Below are 20182 nucleotides of genomic sequence, written 5' to 3'. Positions count from 1 at the left end.
GGACCGCAGGCCTGTCGACTCTGCCACATCTCCATCATCCTACCTCTGCGTCATCTGCAAAAAGCAAGTCGTCTGCTTTTTCTTAGCTTCAAAAATCCCAAACACTACATACCTCTTGTAATGTCCTCTGACAGAAGTTCACAGAAAGCTCTAGAACTTTCAGGCAGGAATCATTGTTCCATTCTATCAAAGCTGGGTTCTCCTCCAGTGTCCCGGTTCTTACAGCGGTACGGTAACAAGGTCAATAGTGGTTATGCTTTGCATGCCGGATGCCACTGATGGGCTTAGACTCCTGTGCAGAACCTGGCCAGCTGTTAGGTGTTGACAGTTTAGTTAGTGGGGCCAACAGTGCCATCCCACCCCAACCTATGTTCCCTAATGCGTTGACCGACCCTGGGGGCCGGGCTGGAGTCTATGAGGGGCACCGGCTAATAAGCAGTGACTGCAGGTTCACAGTGAGCAGGGTGCAAAATCCCACCCTTAGCTTAGCTTCACTTCCAGCTCTGGGACCAGACACGAAGTGGCCCTTCAGCATCTCACACCCAACACTGACCCCCACCCAAGAAGAAAACCATACAAACACAGTGGAAAACGAAAGAATAATTGTAAAAATAAGTTTATGGGGTGGCCAGACAAATGTCTCCTCTGCTTTTACTAAACATGTTGGGCTTGGGGGGGGGGCGGACGGGGTCAGGTCCTTGTATCACATTGCGGCATCTTCCTGTACTTGTGTATGAGTCCATCAGTGGCGCCCAGGCCCACACGGTACGTTGCGGAGAGCTGCAGCGATGGGAGGGGGCGCGGGTCTCCTCCAGGCTGGTTTCCAAGGCAGTCGGCGGTGGGGGAGGGGCTCAGGATGCTGTCCAGAAGGATGGAGAGCTGAGGGCTGAGCAGCAGGACCAAGGTGCCTCCTGGACGGAGAACTCTGCAAACCATCCCACACACACAGACTTCAGTCTCCGCCCAGCCTGAAACCTACGGAGTCAACGCTCAACAGAAATATGTCAGATGCATATCATCCTCTGGTCTCTCTCTCCCCCACCCCACCTTGTCTCTAAGTTGCTTCTCTGGCTCCCTCGCCATCAATCGAGAGCGCATGAAGGCCAAACCTTGCTCTCACGATGAAGATCTCAGGCTTGCTGGATTAGATAATCATTCCTAATGATGCGCATAAAGATGCCTGCTCCCTGGCACATATTCGCTTGGCAGGCTGTCGGTCTCTGGAGCTGTTTATCCAGAAGAGTGCCAACTGGAAAAGTCGCGTTTCATGGTGAATGATGTCACCGGGGAATGCCGGCGAGCGTGACGAAGCCGCCACCCCTGTCACGTGACCATAGCCCCGCGCGCCTATTACCTCCCCATCTCCTTCACTGCAGCCGGCAGCAACGCCGCAGCCTCGACCCTGCTGCTGAATTTCCTCCCGAACGGGACGTCGCAGACGACGGCCTCCACGCTGCAGGAGGGCGAGGGGATGGCTAGGAGGTGGAGAGCATCACCAAGAGGTTATGAACTTCAGGAACGTCACAAAGACACAGGGAATAGAATGTCAACAAAGCACCACATGACTGTGTCTGCCTGAAAGTCTATTATGTAAATATTCCTCATAACAATACTAAATGAAGTGATGCTTTATTTTCCATTTGCACAAGAATTCAGTGGAGAGGGAAGCCGGGGGGTGGGGGGGATAAGGGCCTTGCTCAAGGACTCAAAGATGTGCCAAAGCCGGGCTCTAATCAGCGACTTCCTGACCACAAACACAGAGGCATGAACTACTGGGCCACACGCTGCATCAGATGCTAATTTTTCCAGATGCTAATTGTCGTTGCATTTTTGCCATAATTTTGACAAATCATACCAGTGACGGAAGACTGCAGCAATTCGATGGAGTTCGAAAGCTCTGCGAATCGTATGTTTTCACTGGCTTTCTCCAGCTGTGATGGATCGATATCCATTCCGAGGAAGAAGGAACCCTGAATGGAAAGTGGGGTTCACATTAACCTCCAACAGTGAGGGAATTCCTCAAACTCATTACACACGCAGCTGACCAAACATTTGGATAATGACCCTGAAATGTTTAAGCTCTTTAATGCAGAGTTGGTTCAGGGGTCTGTAGTGTATGTAGTGGCCATATTTAAATAAAACACTGTCCAATATACCATACATCTCTGTCACATGACTTGATAGACGACTTCAGGAAGGTAAAATCACATGACACGTCTGGATAAGGTGACGTCAACCCTATCATCCTCTGACGGGGGACACTTGTGTAAGGCAGTCGTCATGGATACATTGCAGGAAGCCGTGACCAGACCAACAAAGCAGCAATTAGTGGGTAATGAGCTCTGGTGAACTTCAATGCAGGACAGAAATAACAGAAAAAAAAAAAACAGAAAACATGAAAGGTGTCTGTGGTCCTGGTTCTGACAGAACACGACTTCAAGGGGGAAAAAACTTCATGTCCTCTAGCAGAAAAATGAAATATCAAGAAATATGGGCCAGGAGAAGGGAGATTTCCTCATGGAAATCAGAGGAGGCGTACGGGGTGTTGAAAAGCACCCCTTTCTATCTGCTGTGCTGGGCTTCCCAGTCCTGAGGCCTGAGCTGTGGGGCGTGATTCCACTTTGGTTTTGTCTCTTTCTTGCTCTTTTCCAACATGATCATGAGACCCAGGGAGACAATTAAAGTAACAAGTACCGGTCTCACCTGGTATTCTTTCCCGGCCTCCAACAGCACCGTGCCCACTCCGCACATCGGGTCCAGAACGAGGGAACCAGGCTGCCTCAAAAAAACAAACAAAACAAAACAAAAAGCCTGAGAGTGTAACCTCAAAGGCGCCATATTCCAGACTTACTGCTCACTGGTCTAGGCCTAAACCAGCAATAACCAAAGGGAGGGTCGGTACCCCATCCAGTGGTACCTGAATTTCGACCAAAGTAGACAATCCCTGACCAGTTACCATGGCGATTCAAACACCAGGAGGGATTATCATGATTCTCAAATGACATGCATGAAAACCTGCAAAACCGTCTGACCGTGAAGGATTAGAAACACTAACCCTGCCGTTACCAACGCCACATTAACTTGGTAGTTAGCAAACCTTCAAGAAATCCTGCAAAACTGATCTGACTTAACACAACAAGACAGCCGGGAATTATAAATCTCTCTCTCCTCTATGGCCCAAAGCCATGTAAAAACAAACGACGACGAGAGCTTCTACCTTAATGTCGGCGAGGGATGCCATCGCCCAAGCCACTGTGGACCTCAGTCCCGTCGTTCTGATGTAACACCGCTGGGCTAGAGGGAGTCTGGAAGAAACAGGCAGGGGTTTGAAAGCGATGGCAGCGATTGGACAAACGGGGCTTGGAAGCCCTTAGTGGGCGGGACTACCACATGTTGTCCATCATCAAGTTCTCCAATCGGCTACTCTGACAGACAGCATGGGGTAATCCCTGCCCCCCACAAGGATTCTGGAGTCTCTCATCACCTGTCACTCATTAAGAAGTGAGTCAGCAAATCAGAGATGTGACTGACCTTAGGATCGGCATCCCGATTACGCAGTGATCGTCAGTTAAGTGGACATTAACCTGTGTGTAAAGAGGCTTCGTCAACAGCGCAGGGCTGGTGTTTCCACACAGTTGCTATATTTATTTAATTTAATTTTATTTTATTTGTCTTATCAACAAGGACAATGGACAATTAGTAACAGTCCCATAGTTACTCCCTGGGCAGGAAACACTAAGACAGGAAATTTATATCAATTAGTTTGCAACAAAAGTTAGAATTGAAGCATCCAATACATAAACACCATAAAATACAACAAAAAATGCACTATGCTTAAAGCAGCCCGTCTACATTGCTTTCTTGTTGTTAAATATGACTCAAACCATTTTATAGTATTTCCAGAAAAATTAAGACCTGAAAGTTCGGACAGAAGGACATTATGATGTCAAATGCATTTCGTAAATCTAATTAACTGCTCTTACAAACCCCTTCTCTATCCTACTTGAATTTAATATGCTCAGTGAAATAGCAATTAGCTGTCTTTGTTGAATGATGCTTTCTAAACCCAAATTGCACTGGATGAAGTGAGACACGTCCTGTATACTGCTTACGGAAGCCACTGCGCCCTTGTGTGCAGTGTGGTGGACGCCCCCCGACAGACTGAACATCCCTACCTCCACTTTAGGTTCTCTCAGCTCTACTTTCCAGCGGAGCTGCCTGCTAATGGCCGTGCCAATTAACCGTCCCAGGTCCTGCAGATGACGTCGACGGGGAGGCGACGGACACCGAGATCGGCAGCATCAAAGAGAGACAGGCGAGGGGCTGTTAGAGTCGCATGACTCACAAAGGAAACAAACACCCCAAGGTTCAGACTGAAAGAATTAGCTGAAGAAACGTGGCACAGCGTCGCTTCATTAGACACGGACCTGCGAGCCGAGTTTCCTGGCGACCGTGCCGCTGCAGCGACAGCACACCCTGAAGGTCACCACTGGCTTCTGGGTGCTGGTGACCTCGCCTTCCTCTGAAGCTGGGGCCCCCGCCAGGTGGCGCTCCCCTTCTAAGACCCCTGGGGGAGGGGCCAAAGGCAGAGGCCCCTCCCCTTCAAACCACTTCCTCTTTTGACCCCGCCTTATGGTGTTTTGATCAGCCTCCACCTCTCCCAGAGCCTGTCTGAGGTTCTGCCACCACTGGAGGGCGCTGCTCCATGCCTGGTGCTCTCCGATGATCCTCTCCTGGACCACACGAGCGGCCTGCCCTGGCAGACGAAAACCAAAAGCAGGACACGCATGTTTTCAGTGATGAGATCTTGGGGACCATACCTTCTGGTGTCCTTTAAGAAGTTCTTCCATCGTTCTTCAAAAACAGACACGTCTTTTGCTAATAGCATTGGGGTCCAATTTCCTCCCTCTAAAGCAGTTTGCCCCTAAAAACTGCCAGTCTCCTCTTTTTTTATAACACCACAGGTTAAACCATTGGAAAGTAATCCTGCAGCTAATTATGTCAAACAGTGATATAATGTCAGGAAAAGCAGTCTGTTTTCAACAGCAATAAAAACATTTAAGGTAAACCTAGTCACAGGGGAGGTTGCATTTAATCGAAACAATACGGTAATTACATCAACACCTTACAAACATCCAGAATAACCAGCAAACGAGTAGGAAAGTTAACAGTCCAACTAAGGAAGGGTTATCTTCTGGTATCAGTCTGACTTTGCTTTAAGTGTCAACATGCAGTTAGTTTCTTAGGCGACTTAGTTTAGTCTAATGTTGCTACTTTTATTTTGGCCACAGTCGTTTTCAGAATGATCCCAGGACACGTGTTACCAGCTGCTCTGCTATTGTATTTGTGCGAAATATCAGGTGACCACCTGCGCTCCACGTGTCAGACAGGGGCGCCTCCCTCTTCAGCAGGAGGAACAGCCGCTCCGCCGACTTCAGCCCAACGACTTTCTGGATGTCGGCGCTGGTCGTGAAGAACACTTTCCCCGATACATAGTGAACCTGGAGCCACGGGAGCAGCAGGGCTCATGTATGGAGAACAGCTGCGAATCGGTTCCTAACAGTAATATACTAAAGATTATAGATGCAATCTTAAAATAAAATTTTAAAGAATTATAAAAATAAAAAATAATTCACCCTCCGCCAGAACAGCTGGGTGCATGTGACGTAGGTAGACCATACTCACATCGCTGGCTGATAATTTAAGATGCACCTCTTCTGCAAGAAACTGTTCCATACCTTTCCCCGCTGTGCAGTAGTATCTCAGCGGCACAGACAGGCCACCGGACTCTCTCACTGGGGGATGCTCTGCCATCAAGTCTTCCACTCTTGTTTCCCGCAGGAGCAGGTTATGGCGCGCTGTGTGCTTGCGGAAACGGAAGGGGTTTCTCCTTTTCATATGTAGCTGCCAGCAGAGGGCGCGCTTTCGCCGTGATTCCGCGGTGTTTATGGATGGATGGCGCTATGAAGTATGAAGATACGACAGTATGAAAATAATCGCGCAAGTATAGGTATGAAAAGAAGACAGAATAAGAAAAAAGTCGAAGCAGAATGACTTCAACAAAGTGTCAGAAATATCATTCAAGTAAATGAATCGAAAAGAAAAGCATTGCTGTCGCGTTTGAATGAAAAAGTATTAACAACAATGTTTGCAACATTTTACAGGAGGCTGATAATCTAAACTTAAGGTTTGGTTGTAAAATACCATAATAAACCAGTAATGTGAGATTTTTAGTCTGCTCAAGGCAAAAAAAAATGAAGTCACAGCGAGCGGTCCCTTCTGCCCCGCACATTGACTTTAAAAGGAGCGCTTACGTCAAGGGATGCGATCCGCGGCTGCGGGCAGTTTATAGCATATAAACACTTGTTATAAATATTAAAATAAATTGTAAATGCTATATTGGGTATATTTTTGACACACCACTTCTTAGTAATCTGTATGTTTTTGCTGGATTTTCTCTTCACGCATTAGGGGATTCTGATTAGTGTTTTTTTAATGAAAGAAAACAATATAAGTTCTTAGATTAGGTACTATGACACAGGTAAAACAGTACAGGCAAAAACACACACAAAGATAACGTATGTGTGTGTGTTTTAACTGGCTCCTGCGGTATAAACCAGAATTAGTACCTGCCTCATCGATGACAAATACTTCTCAGTCTGGTGGCCTAACTGGTTTTAAAAAATAGTTGGCAGGAGACTATGAAGTCAAGACAGAGACTAGTCCATTCTCTGGCGTACCGGACCTTGTTCGTAAATATACTCGGTTCTATAGCATGCTGCTGCACACAGACCCTTTTGGGATACCTGCAATGAAATATTAAGGTAATTAATGGTAATTAAGGAACGATCTCTCGAGGAGGATTTTATATTTTATTGATACGGAAAACAAAGTGATTACATTGAATTGTAATATTGTTCTGCGGACGAGCTTTTCGTAATGATATGATGCAATATTTACTCAACAATACCGATAGCTCCGGGCGAAGATTTAACGTCTCCCTTGCGAGCTGGGTTGCAGGCAAAATGAGACGTGCACTGAGCAATACCAGGAAAGCATAGATATTTTCGGTGTACCAGCGTAGTGCATGCATTCCCAGAAAAAAATGAAATAAAACTCAGCTCACTGGTTTGGATATATAGGACATTATTGTTCAAAAAACCAACAAAAAACTGTATTTCTGTTTTTTGTATATCATTAATAGTATTTTGATATATTCCTAATATACTGTACTCTCAGATTTGCAACTCATTTCAATCTACTTGCTAAATAATTTAGCATAGGTCTTTCGTTATTTTATAGTATTAAGGATCACATAGCAGTCAGCTATTTGCTTAGGATTCATTTGAGAGAATCCACAGGCAAGTTGCTGTTTAGAACCATAGTCGCCACGATCGTTAGATGGCGCATTTTTCACTTGTGTCCAGTAGAGGGTGCTGACGTGCTACCGTAACCACACTATCCCCCGGCCAGAGAAAGTGACTCTCAGGTGATTGGCTACGCAGAGCTGCATAGACGGAGCTTCGTCCGGGGAGGTGCTCCATTCTCTGCGTCTCCTTTAATGCGGGCGCTTCACATCGAGGCACGCAGATGTCATAAGGGATGTCAGCTGTGGCACGTCTCGAGATAGTTACTCTCCAGGGTCGCGTGTTCAGCTCCCATGGCGGGCCTGACGCTGACAGGCCTCTCTGCGTTTCTTGACTCCTTTCTCCGGCTGATAATATAACCCTTCACTCGCTTTATGAATCCTGCATGAGCATAATTACACCTCCCCCATTCCCAACCTCTCAAAAACCTGGCTGAGAAGACAAAGCTAATACCATTCGCCAGTATCAGCTCAAATGCAGCTGTACGACTGTATCATCTGGTGAACCTGGAGCCACAGGACGTACAGGGGTCAAGGCAGGGGAAAGGATGAAAACCTTTCGCAGTTACAGTAATTGCCCGTCTATTTTCGTAAGCAGGAATTAATGCATCAGTATTGTTGCTATTCATGCTAGAGCTATGCATGCTAACGTCAGGCGAGTGAGCACTTCAGCTCACAGCCCCTGCTTTGCTCAGTCCCTCAATTATTAATGTTTCATTTCCCCATGCGGCATTTTGCGGATAGGCAACCAAAAACAAAGGAAGGTCCCAAAGTAGGCTCCCATTTCATCGTCATGACGACAGCAGGTCGTGACCTACCGCACTTTTAGAATCGCTGCTACTAGGAAAGGAAAAAACTATGTGATTGCTTCTGAAAGTGCAAAAAAGAAAAACCTGATTTGAAATTGTATTATAATTTTTTTTTTAATCGTACAAAGTCAACAGCGAGCGGCACTTTGCCCTTTTCGGCCACTAATCCTCAAAGAGCAACGCAACAAAATCTGCAACACAAATGCGAGTGCTAATGGCTCAGTGCCGACGCGCTCGCCCTCATGTTCGGTGCTTGTGCCGCATCGCCTCCTGGCTCGACGCCCACGTGCGGACCAGACCTCCGCGGAGAGCCTGGCTCCTGTGGAGAGACAGGAGTGGGAGGACTGACAGTGATGTCGGCGGGCAGGAAAGGAGGATAGCTCTGTTCCACGGTGCTCAGCCTGACTCCTTCACAGACTGCTCCTGGGCTCACACAGAACCCAAACACCAAGCACATCTCACCCATTTACATCTGTGATACCAGCTAGTACAAGCACCAAATGTAATGGACGCGTTCTATGATTCTCATGGTCAGCCGTGGTGAGTGCCTACTGAGAGCAGTCCGAGGGGGGAAAATCCACAACAGGGTGTTGGGCAAGAACAAGATGCAAGATGCGAATGAAGGCTATTCCATGTGGTATAAACCAACAGAAGGGCTACTGTGGCTAAAATCACAGATCATTTTAATGATGCTCGCGGGAATAATGTGTCACGACACATATTGCGTTGAGCCCTGTTGTGCATGAGGCTGCGCAGCCGAAAGCCAGTCAAAGTAGCCACACTGCCCTGTCACAATCAAGGGTATAGCAAAGGTACAAGCAACAATAATGTGTCCCAATGGTACATGTTCCTCAGAGTCCATTTCTGTACCTTAAAAGATATGTTTACCTACAGCTAGGGTACAATTAGCAGACTCTTGAGGGTACAAACCCAGTGACAAGTAATTGTACCCTTAAGGGTACAAATTGGTACTGTTTTTCCAACGGTGTGTCCACTATCAAAAGCACCAACAATAGACACAAGCAGTGGAGCTGCACCTTGGATCAATGGAATAAGGCCACCTGGTTTGACGAAGCCTGTTTTCTGTTGCATCACATTGACGGCTGGGTATGTGTGGAACATCTGTAGGATGTGTTGGAACAAAGGGTGCTGACTTGTCCCCCTCCCACCTCTGCCAGCTGATCCCATCTGTCGTGCCGGTTGTGGGTGGGGCAGCCATGCTACTGTGGGGCTGCTGTTTTGGAGGCTCCTCCGGCTCATCTCACACTTTTCCTGGCTATGTAGACCCACACTGCTTGCAATGCAGTAACTCATGCACCCAGAGGTCCCTTCATTAGATCTCCATGTTCAGCAGGCTTCTTAGTATCAAGTCAGCATATAGTAACACATTCCGCATTCTCCAGGGGCTCAAAGCCCTGCTTAAGTACGGAAGCCTTGAGGTCGAATCCCCCCAGGGACAGGTAAATGGTACCGGCTCAGACTGCGATTTGACCACAGCTGTCCGAATTCTTCCCGCCTGTAACGCTGGAAGTGAATGTGGGACAAAGCGGCCGCGTCTGACCGGCACCTCCCCGACGCCGCGCTGAAATATTTATTCGCTGCTCACGACCGGCGCGACTCGCTACGACACCCCGGCGCCTTCTCGACTCGACCGCTTTCAGGAGGAGAGCGGGAGCGGCAGATTGGGGCTGACAGCTGTCCCATTATGTCTGACTGCTGGCCCGCTAATGACTCAAACGGCGCGGCTGCACGGCGCTGCTCCGTTTCCCGCTTGACGGGCGTGTCAGGGAGCGCGCGCGCGCGCGCGTGTGTGTGTGGGGGCGTGTGTATGCGCGTGCAGCCGGGGGTCTCTGACTGGCTCGCCTTCCCCATACTACAGCTACTGTTCCAGTTAATGCCTCGGATATTAGCTTTAGAATAAAGAGATTTTATTTGTTCCTTCACCAGCTTCAGCTACATATTATTACAATGCTGAGCACCTGAACAGAACATAATGCTTAATGTTGTAGGCGGAACCTGTGACTTGGCGGGGCACGGTCAAAAGGACAGCCGTGATTGGCCAATTTTTAAATACAATAATCGGCGTATTAATGACGAGACATTTAATGTATATTTTCAATTAAGGTTCTGGATAATCAATTGTTAACACTGATGAATATATATGCGTAATCATTTTAAAAATATTTGATTTATTGAAGGAATAAGTATAGAATTGGATTAATACATTAAACCCGTTCAAAATTGTCCACAATTGTGAAACATTTTTGTGCCTCGTCAGATGGTTATAGACAGATTATTTCCACAAAACTCCATAGAAATGTTGGAGTTCAGGGGTACCAGAGCTAACCTGAGATAAAGCATTTTGTACTCATTCATTTTGCTTACCTAACAATTAGTCATTTACCATCCACTACCGGCAGGGTAATTAAGCAGCAATTTTCATGCGATTAAAAGACAATTTGATAAAGAGCCACATTAAAGCCCACTGGATCTTCTTTAACGAGACTTGAACAAATAAACAGCAGCACTAAAATTTCACGCTGTAGCTGTTCTGTTTTGGTGCTGCTAGATCCCAAGACTAAATGCAGCGTCTTATAATAGGTGACCAGCCTCTGATGGACCTTGGATGGAGCTCTGATCATTTCAGCCCCGATGGTTCAATAGCTTCCTGGGTGATGAACTTAAAGGATTCACAGACTGAGAGTTTTATTGTCACACGTACAGCTGTCAGAGACCTTTAAACATCCATTTGATCATCTCCTTTGTCCCGTAAAGGGTCACCGTCAGCCTGTACCCTCCCCTAGGATCACAGGCAGGGGACACTCATTAAAATGGTGCCCTGAAAGATAGCAGTTGGATCTGAATATACATTTTTATGAAAATACTCATTACCGTTGGGCCAGTGGGACAGGGAAATATGTATCTTTGTATTTACTCATAAAAATGCAGGGACAGAAGACAGGAATCCTGATCTGAGTACAGTCTGTTCAGGCACAACGACCATCTACTCTCTTGAGTATTTGATGCACCCTGTAATTTACGTCATTTAGATGTTTACACAATGTTCAAAGTCCAACGGTGAACAGGCTTTTCAATCTCTTCAATCTTTTTCCTACCAGATGAAATGTTCTTACTCTGCTGATCTACAGTTCCATTGCATAGCTGCTGTCACCATTTAAAATCCTAATTAATTAAGTTAATTAAAGCACCAAAAAGCATATTTCTTAAGGATGTAGAAGCCCTGCCCTTTTACCCTTGAGCAAAGTAGGTCGTTGGAATGAGTCCAGTGAAATATGCAGTCAAATAAATGTGTGAGAGAGACGGTGGTTTGGATTGTATAAACATGACGTGATTACTGTGTTTGTGAAGGGCTGCTAATGTCCACCCTCTCTCTACAAATGTTAGCAAGGAGGAAGTAGAAGGAGTATAGGGGAAAAGTCTGGGTGATGCTGCAGACTTGGCAGATGGAAGTCGTGACCTCTGGAAGGGAGAAGCAGAAGAAGATGAAGAAAACGTTTCTGTCCCCAGGCACCCAAGCAGCCTCAATCTCAGGCCTGATTGGCGATGCTGCAGATCAGTCCGCTGGAGTGACACGTGGAGGAAGGCAGCCCCCCCCCCCCATGCAGCGGTGGTGGAGGCACATAAGTAAAATAGGTGCCAGTTTTTTGAAGTCCACGCTCATTCCAGAGTGCTGCAGAAACTGTAATGGGCTATTATAGGATTTGTGGTGTTGGGGGAGGGGGGGCGGAGGGGCGCTGTTATCATGGAAGGTAAGCGTCTGCCATCCGGAACTTGAGGATGCTGGCAAGCTGCGAATGACATCTGAAAGGGTTCCAGAAAGTGTCGCAGACTGGAGCAGCAGGGAGGAGACAGACAGACGGGTCTGTGCTGAGCCATTTGGGGAGGCAGCAGGGCGACCGGGATCCACTCGAGACGGGCCTGTAATATGCATGCCGAAGGGGGACCGGAAGGTGCTCAGAAATTATTCACTGGGCCATAGTGCTGGTAGGGTTAAGGTCATTTGTTTTGAGGGTGTGCTTGTCAGCGTGTGTGTTCCTTGTGTGGGAGGGGCGGGGAGGGCGGCAAATTTAATGAGATAAAGCGGAAATTTGATGACATGGACTTGTGTGGCACGAGTGAGCTGCTGGGAAAAGCAAACAGGCTTGGTGAGGGGCACTGTGCCACCCTGACCTGAGCTCTGGATGTCATCAGACACACAAAGGCACCAATGGTGCTGCCCAAAGGAATGACAGCTATTCATGGAGGGTGGGCCACAGATTTGGGTGTGGCACCAGTCGGGAATACATGTGTCCAGCAGAATTCCACACTTCCATGTGCATCAAGACCCAGCCGACATGGGCATCCATACAGCTTTTAGAGATGACGAGTGTGAGGCTTCAGAACTGACAGCCTTAAATGCGGTTTTTCTCATCGCTAAAGGATTAATGCGTCCAAGCGTGCTTCTTCCTTAGGGTGTCAGCGAAGTCCAATACCATGCAGACTGCTAGACAGAGTATTCCATAAAGGACGGAGGAAGTCAAGCGCTCCATTTGTAACCCGCTACATCTGCTCTCTGGTACGGCCGTACTGCCAGTAGGTGTAGAAGGGATACTGCATCACCCTCCTTCTGCTATAAATCCAAACTAATGTCAGGCGGAGGAGCAGGTCCTAAGTCTGAATTAGCGTGGAGGTATATGGAGCCAGGTGCCTCATAGGACAATGACAAACATGCACTTTCTGTGCTTGACAGAAATGTTTCAGTGTTTAAATGGGATCGCGTGGCTTATTTCTCTGCAAGCCGCACATTTGATCTATAGGGGATGGACTTAAGCTGAGTTTTCAAAGTGTGATGCATAAAGGAGGATGTATCACAGATGCCTGGGTTTGGATGTAGGTCTGTGGAGGCACTGTGGTCCGCAGCATGACGGGAAAAACTATGGGGATGATTTAAGGCAAGTGACGTTCCTGTCGAGCTTTAAATCTTCACTCATCTCACAGCAAACCTCCAGAAGGCTTCCTCCGAAAGCTGCCCCCTCGATCGATGCAGGGCCCAGCTTTCTCATCGAGCCAAACACTGTTTTTTCTTCGAGAGGTGGCAAGCTGGCTAACTCCTGACTAAGTCAAGAGCAGGGCGTGCTTTAAGCAGCGCTAAACTGACTTAAAACCACAGTGAAGGTGGCCAGAGCTACCCAATAGCCAAGCTAAACATTAAACATGCTTTCATAAGGGCTGAGGGCAACTTGTAAGCAGTGACTTAGTGGGAAAAAAGTGCTCTTAACAGCAGAAGAATGCAATGTTTACCTAACGGGCATAACAGGACTCACACGCAGTGCCTGATCAATAAAAACAAGCGGCACTGAAATGGATTCACAGATTTCATTTAAAATTCCCTCACGCTGCAGCCTTTTTAAAATCGATAGCGGAAACTCCTGAATCAACAGGGATATTCTGGACAACCCATTTTTTTTTTCAGTTTACAGCACCATGGGGCACTTATTACAACAGAGTTTCTGCTGCTGGGGCAACAAGACATGAGATTAAGGAACTGAATTTGTGACCAACGTGTTTCCAGGGTCTAGTGCTGGACGGCTGTTATATCCTCGGGCAACAAGTCTAACCTGAACTGTGTCCATCGAAACATCAAATTGGGCAAATGGCAAAAGATTTACGGTAATCTGTGACACATGTAGTTTGATTTGGAAAAAAAAACAGGAAAATGAAACCGATTAATCTCACTTTGGTGTAAATAAAGGTTATTTGCTACCTGCATTCTGTAGCTGCTGTCACAGCTGAGGCACAGTACCCTGCCAGACTGGCCTGCAGGAAGGTGCACATGCCGAAACTGGGTCCTCATGGCTCTGCTTCTCAGCTGCCACAAAACCTCTCTGAGATCGTGAGGCATTTGCTTTTCATGACAGTCAGGCTCCATGGTAGAATGCAATATGCACAGATGTGTGCATTCTGAATTGCGTCGCATGTGTCGCTGTGTTTAATGCAAGTTAAGAGAGCAGGCAGTCCTGTCTCCAGGCTCCTGGTACGCAGCCGTATATGCCGGACCTTATCTTGGGAACAAATATGTCAACAAAAGGCCACCTCTTCATGCAATAGTCTGCTCGCGTATGGGCACCCTTCAGCTGTTCCTTCAAGGTCATTTCAAGGTTAGGCTGTCACAGAGGATAGCCATATTATCCCAGTGTTCACTCGACCTGCCTGGATCGGGAACTGGGGGACACCAGCATGAAATCAAGGCTGCCTCTCAATAAGGATATTTTTTAAGAAGTACCAGAAAGAAGTAGTGTGTTTTCTTTCTTAGCGGAGAGAAGTTGTGTAAACATATCAGGGTTGTGCATGATGCATGGTGAAATGTGTTTATCCAAAGGTTTTTGAAGTGTTTAGCAGGCTTGGCCTGCATGCAGTGTCAGCCTGACCTTGAATTTCCCACTGGCCAAGTGATAATTTACAGCGTAACTGGTAAACAGCTTAACCGAGAGCATTTTGTCATGTGAATGTCTCTCTTCCTGCTACTCCTTCGTCATTTGTCGTTGGTCATTCTGTCAAAACTTTTTAGAATCTTTTTTTTATCATGAAAAAAAATCACAGATGACAAATGGATAACAGAGGATCTTATTTTTTTTCTACGTATCACAGAAGTTAAGCGCTGCAGAGCTTGCGCTGTCATATTTTGCTTCACCGCTAGATGGCGAGCTAGTTTTTCCTGTGCCTCCGTTCGGATCGGTTAGCCAGGGCTTTACTTCTATTGTACCAGACGGGCTGCTGCTTTTTTGTAACGGTAAGACCTGTTTTTGAAGTGCTGGTGTTTTCAGTGCATGTCAGCTGTTCATCTGCGGGGCCAAACTGCAGCTTATAAAGCTACTAAGAAGAAATATAATCTTGATTCTTTTTTTTTTTTAGCAGCATTGACACTATGGTGGATTAGTTTGGCCAGTTCTTATGAATGATTCTCCTTGTCTGTGTTACTAGATGGGTGACTTATTAAGAAAATAGAGCCAGGAGTTTAAACGTGGGTGTGTTTATATATAATTATAGTCAGCAGGCTTTATGAATTTACCATCGACGGTCTTCTTATCACTGAGAACTGATTTCAGAGCACTGTAGCCAGCCCTTAACTCTGGTTTTAAATCTATTTGGAGGTGCTTTATGACTGAACTTGTTTATTCTATGCTGTTTATAATGGATAGAGGGGGGAAATGCAGCTTGGAAATCATGTAATGCGTGCAAAGCTTCGCAGGAGCCACAATGGGCTATTCACACCCGTCAGCTGACAGCCCCATGACTGCCCCAGTGAATACAATACTTAATGGCTTCATGACTGTACAGGTTCCGCTTACGCTGTCACACACGCTCTCCCTCTGTGCATTTCCGCAGTGAGGATGGGGTTAGGTGTATCGACTGAGGACAGGGAGAGGTACAAGGCTGACATTGGGGCTCACCTTTACGCCGCCATGAAAGAAGCAGGGGGCCTTCCGGATGTGGGCATTGACCAGGCCCTGCTGGACAACGCTGACCTCCGACCACCGGTGGCGCTGCAGGTATTTAGGGTAGGAGTAAAAGATCGGTAGTGTTGGAGGACTTTTTGGTGGGTTTGTAATATTCCTGCATGACTTTATGTTTAACAGTTGAGTTATGATAAACCTTGACATGGTTATGTAATACATGGTGAAATATTGTTGCAGAAGGTTTGGTGGTTGTGTGAAGGGTGGTGAAATGTCGTTAATAGGCTTTGTTGAATGATGTGAGGTAATATACTACTGCAGGATTCCTTCAAGCAGCTCAGGAAGCATGTGGATGCCAGGGGTCCAGCTTACCTGAAGGAGCTGATGGCCAAGCTGGTTGTTTTCACTGAGGAGCCCCAGCTGATGGGCCTGCTGACCCTGGTGATCTCCATGGTGATGGAGACGGCCTACGCCTCCTCCCGCAAGCCCCCGCCGGGCGTGCTGGTGAACGGGAAGGTGTCCGAACTGCGGGGCCTGATCGAGGAGTACCTGAAAAGGTGCCGGATGCACGAGTCTGAGGAGGCGGAGCTGCGGGAGGACACGCGGCGGCTGGAGGCGCAGCTGAGCTACCAGCTGACGCAGATGAAAGGCGCTATACTCAGCGAGGGCCCCGCCAACTCCTGGGCGCTCAAGCACTGGGTGAACGGCGCCGTGCTCCACGCACAGATGCTGGTGCAGCTGGCGCGGATGGACGGGCGCGGCAACGGCCCGGCTCGCGCAGCCCTGGCCGGGTACCGCAATGACCTGCGTGAGCTGCTGGCCGCATACCGGCGGCACAAAGCCGCCACCGTGTCCGTCTCGAAGTGCAGGGCGGGACAGCCGCCAGACGATGCCCTTGGTGACGCCGGGACCGTGACGGGATACTGCATCTCTGACAAGGAGCTGGGCGTGTCTGCCGCGGTGCCGCTGCCGGACGGCGCGCTCCCGGTCGGGGCATGCGTCAGCACCGACTGCTGTGCCGAGGCCTACCTGGACCATATATTCTCCCACCACCCCCAAATCGCTGGCATGGAGCGGTACTTCTCCGAAACTATCAACAGCCTTCTGGATCCCCCACAGGCAGACGTCCCGCCTCCTGCTACCAGCGGCCAATCAGTGTAGATTAGCGCTCAAGTGACCGATAGAATAAAACGGTGCCTATGAAGTAATGAAATTAGTCAGTTTCGGTGATCTGTCGTTGGGATGAGCTCATAAGCTCCCTGTGTAGGTGGGCTCACACGACGGCAGGAGACGATGCCTGTTAAAGCCAAACGCTTTACGCCTTTGAATATTTATAAGGCGTCTGACTTGTCTGTAGATTCTGCTTTGCGTGAATCTTTCATGCTCACGATTTAAGTTAACAAACTAAAAATGAATGAATTCAGATGGTTGCATAAGTAAAAATGGAAGAAAAAAAAACTTGATAGAAAAAGAGGATCAGTATTTAACTTTGGAACTGGGAGAGTGTTACTCTGAGTTCCTAGTCTAAATGTCTCCTTCCAGGACAAAAGCCCATCCGCATGTCCATGGTGTAACACGACCTCTAACTCCGTCTGTGACCACCGCGGTCTGGTGGGAGAGGCTCTCTGTAGTGTTCCTCGATGAGTAAAGCCCCACCTCAACGTTTGCACATTGAGAGACGGCCAATCAGCCGCTCTGCAGCGTGCCGTTATTACTGCCATTTTGTTCCAAATACAGTAACATTTCTGTTACAGACAATCAGATTGGCCATCGCTGTTTTTAACCACGTGTTAAATGGTTTACAAACTGTATAATTATGTACCAAGCATGTCTATAATGACCTGTGTCTTGATGATACTCATAATAATCGATACTTTATTGATCCCTGTGGGGAAATTATCTTTACGCCTCCCTCAACTTGCTCTTTGTAGAGAAAGCTGTCCGTGAAGGGCAACCATCCGTAGGAAGGCCCAGGGAGAGAAAGGGTTAAGGGCCTTGCTCAAAGACCCGCAGACGTGCTGAGGCTGGGTTTGAAGCAGCGACCTTCAGATTACAGGCACACAAGCTTAGCCCACTGTCCCACTGAATACCTGCAAATAAAAATCAAACTACGATGACGTGATTGCTGTTGGAGTTTTGTGTAATCTACTTGCTGTCAGCGAGATCCGGTCATGATGAAGATGATTCTCTTTCTCCTGGATGAACCACATCTTTGTTTTAACGAGCTGTGTCCAAGTCCATTGAACATTCATGGTCTAGGTCATATTTTGCTCATGGTGTCAGCAACCTCAGTATCACCGTTCTTTTGAGGGTTATATATGCATATACAGTTTTCTGTACCCTCACTTCTCACATCATGATGGTCCAGAAGAGAACACTGTGGATTAGCATTGCCACTGCAGACCCACTTGCAGCAAGGTGTTGTAGAACCTTCTTATTCCCATCTCCTTCACTCAGGTCCACAGAGGGCTCAAATGAGGTACGAAGCAGCAGCAGGAACAGTGTCCGAACACTTCCTAAGCTGTGTACCCCTGTAGCCGATCGTGTTCTGCACTTCCAAGAACAACATGTCGTCTCCCACGCAGCTGGGAATTCTGGGTAATGGCCAGGTGCCACAATTACGATTGGCTTGTCCAACACGGTGTTTACCCCAGAATGAGCTCAGCTTTATCCAGCTGGCCTAGGTGTCCCATTTCGCACAGATAACACTATCGTGTGTAAGTGACTCTGCTTAGGAATCACCTGAATCGAATTTGGATGGAACAGAGCGGGAGGTGAACGGCCAAGCCACTCCCACCGACGGTTTACTAGGGAAGTCAAAGACTGTTTCTGTTAGCATTTATCAGAGTCCACTGGGGCGAAGCAGCCCCAGCTTCTGCGACGCTCACCCCTCCCCTGCTAGATTGGCCCGACCAACCCCCCCCCCACACACTGGCACCATTAATGCGGCTGCAGTGCCATCGATTAAGAAGAATCTCTATGCGATGCAAATAATGAAGTCCGTGACCGATTACGGTCTTGCTTGAGAGGTCCGGCGGTCGGGGCCGTGCAGTTAATCACCCTCCCCCATTTCATTAGTGCTTGCTGCTTCCATTTTAACGAGATGCCAAGGACAATGGGTGGCGCCCCTGTCCAGTGACCCCGGCTACTTGAAGTTATAATCCTAGGAATCCAACCCAGTCCAGTGCAAATGGGTAGGCTGGTCCGTAACATTACGGTGTCCCAGGCTGCCAAAGCCTCCCCACAACCACCTTATCACGGGCTTTTCATTGATGGCCATGACCCCAAATCCTCTGTGGTCCACTTGAGTGCCAGTCTACACCGATTGGCTACTGCCAGCAGGAGGCGGGCCTTGTGGTCTGTTTTGAAAGCCCACACTGCCTGCACCACACTGCCGGCACGAAGGGGAGGACGGCGGTGTTTTCCTTACAATTCTGGCATGCGAATCCTGTTGGCAGGCTTATTTCCCACGTGCCCCCATTACTGCAGCTCAGTATCCCGTCAAGCACCCGGCGCCGGCAGCAGATGAAGGAGACGGCAGCTGGACGAATCTGTGATGCACATCATTTCTTATTTCACATATTTTAGACATGTATTTTTTAACCTTACCTGTCTAGCCTTTTTCTTCAAGTTTTACTTTAGAGACTTTTCACTCTCAGCTTTTGGGTCAAAAAAGCAACTTGAACTCTGATGGCTACAGTGTTTAAATGGCCCAACTGGTTACATTTTCCTTCCAACAAACTCTTAACAGAAATAAGCCCCAAATTACTACCTGATTGGTTGTCAGGATATACAGGAAAAATGACCATTTGGTATGTCTGTTCAAACGGCTAGCGTCTGTTTTCATGGCGCCGAATGTCCAGAACTTTCCTTCATGTTATGTTCATCTTCTGCCCCAACACCAACAACCTCAGTACAGCCCCAGCTCCTTTTCCCATCTCCGTGTCACCCGGCTCTGTTTGCCGACTAGATCGGAGCGACTCTCGCGCTGCAAAAGCGGCACCTTCAGAGGCTCCAGTGTAGGAAATTTCAGGAAAAATATCAAAGCAGATTACCTGACAAAAATGTGGCATGTCCGTGTGGCAGCCTGCGGAGTCCACATGAATAATTTGTTCCACCCCGTCTTTGATCCTGGGCGATCCTGGGAGTCCACTGTGGTCAGAAGCTAGAACTGGGGTCTCCAACTCTGGTCCTGAATAGCTACTATCCAGTAGCTTCTGGTGAGCCAGGTGGTATTTACGTGAGAACAGGTGTGGCCAGGTAGGATGGAAACCCTACTGGATAGTAGCTCACCAGGAACAGAGCAGGAGACCCCTGAGCTAAAGAAATGAGTATTATGAGAACTTCCATCACATTATGTCATCGCTGTTGAATAGTCCGGTTTACGTGCAGTGACTTCAATCAGGCAGTGGGCCCACCTGTGCATCACTCCTGTGATGGGTTTGAAGTGAGTGCCGTGGGCTCTGAGTGAGTGGATTGACATTTTGATGATATTTTCAGGATGGGCTTGCAGAACGCATGGGTTTTGTATGTTCTTGACTTTGGTTCAGTTG

The 20182-nt window shown here is 47.8% G+C and overlaps 2 protein-coding genes across 6 annotated transcripts; one reads left to right on the top strand and one right to left on the bottom strand.

The window, feature by feature from the left end:
* Positions 1-600: 600 nt before the first annotated feature.
* Positions 601-6653, bottom strand: thumpd2 (THUMP domain containing 2). The gene is made up of 11 exons (XM_023796354.1): positions 6630-6653; positions 5686-5961; positions 5369-5501; positions 4428-4756; positions 4176-4253; positions 3532-3584; positions 3218-3305; positions 2704-2775; positions 1856-1970; positions 1355-1475; positions 601-925 (listed from the first exon to the last, which is right to left on the bottom strand). The coding sequence occupies exons 1-11, from the start codon at positions 6636-6638 to the stop codon at positions 691-693; spliced, it is 1509 nt and encodes a 502-aa protein (XP_023652122.1). The 5' UTR covers positions 6639-6653; the 3' UTR covers positions 601-690.
* A 5435-nt stretch (positions 6654-12088) lies between these two features.
* Positions 12089-17746, top strand: LOC111835745 (uncharacterized). 5 transcript variants are annotated; one of them, XM_072709458.1, is made up of 3 exons: positions 12089-12180; positions 15562-15725; positions 15966-17746. In XM_072709458.1, the coding sequence occupies exons 1-3, from the start codon at positions 12126-12128 to the stop codon at positions 16788-16790; spliced, it is 1044 nt and encodes a 347-aa protein (XP_072565559.1). In that variant the 5' UTR covers positions 12089-12125; the 3' UTR covers positions 16791-17746. The 5 variants fall into 5 exon arrangements, with proteins under 5 accessions (XP_072565559.1, XP_072565558.1, XP_072565557.1 ...); XM_072709457.1 differs by having other exon boundaries at positions 15951-17746; XM_072709456.1 differs by having other exon boundaries at positions 15562-15734; positions 15951-17746.
* Positions 17747-20182: the final 2436 nt, after the last annotated feature.

The sequence above is a fragment of the Paramormyrops kingsleyae genome, chromosome 3 (genome assembly GCF_048594095.1).
Source record: "Paramormyrops kingsleyae isolate MSU_618 chromosome 3, PKINGS_0.4, whole genome shotgun sequence".
NCBI lineage: Eukaryota > Metazoa > Chordata > Actinopteri > Osteoglossiformes > Mormyridae > Paramormyrops > Paramormyrops kingsleyae.
Note: the sequence above shows the minus strand (reverse complement) of the source record. Positions and strands in the feature narration are given on the sequence as shown.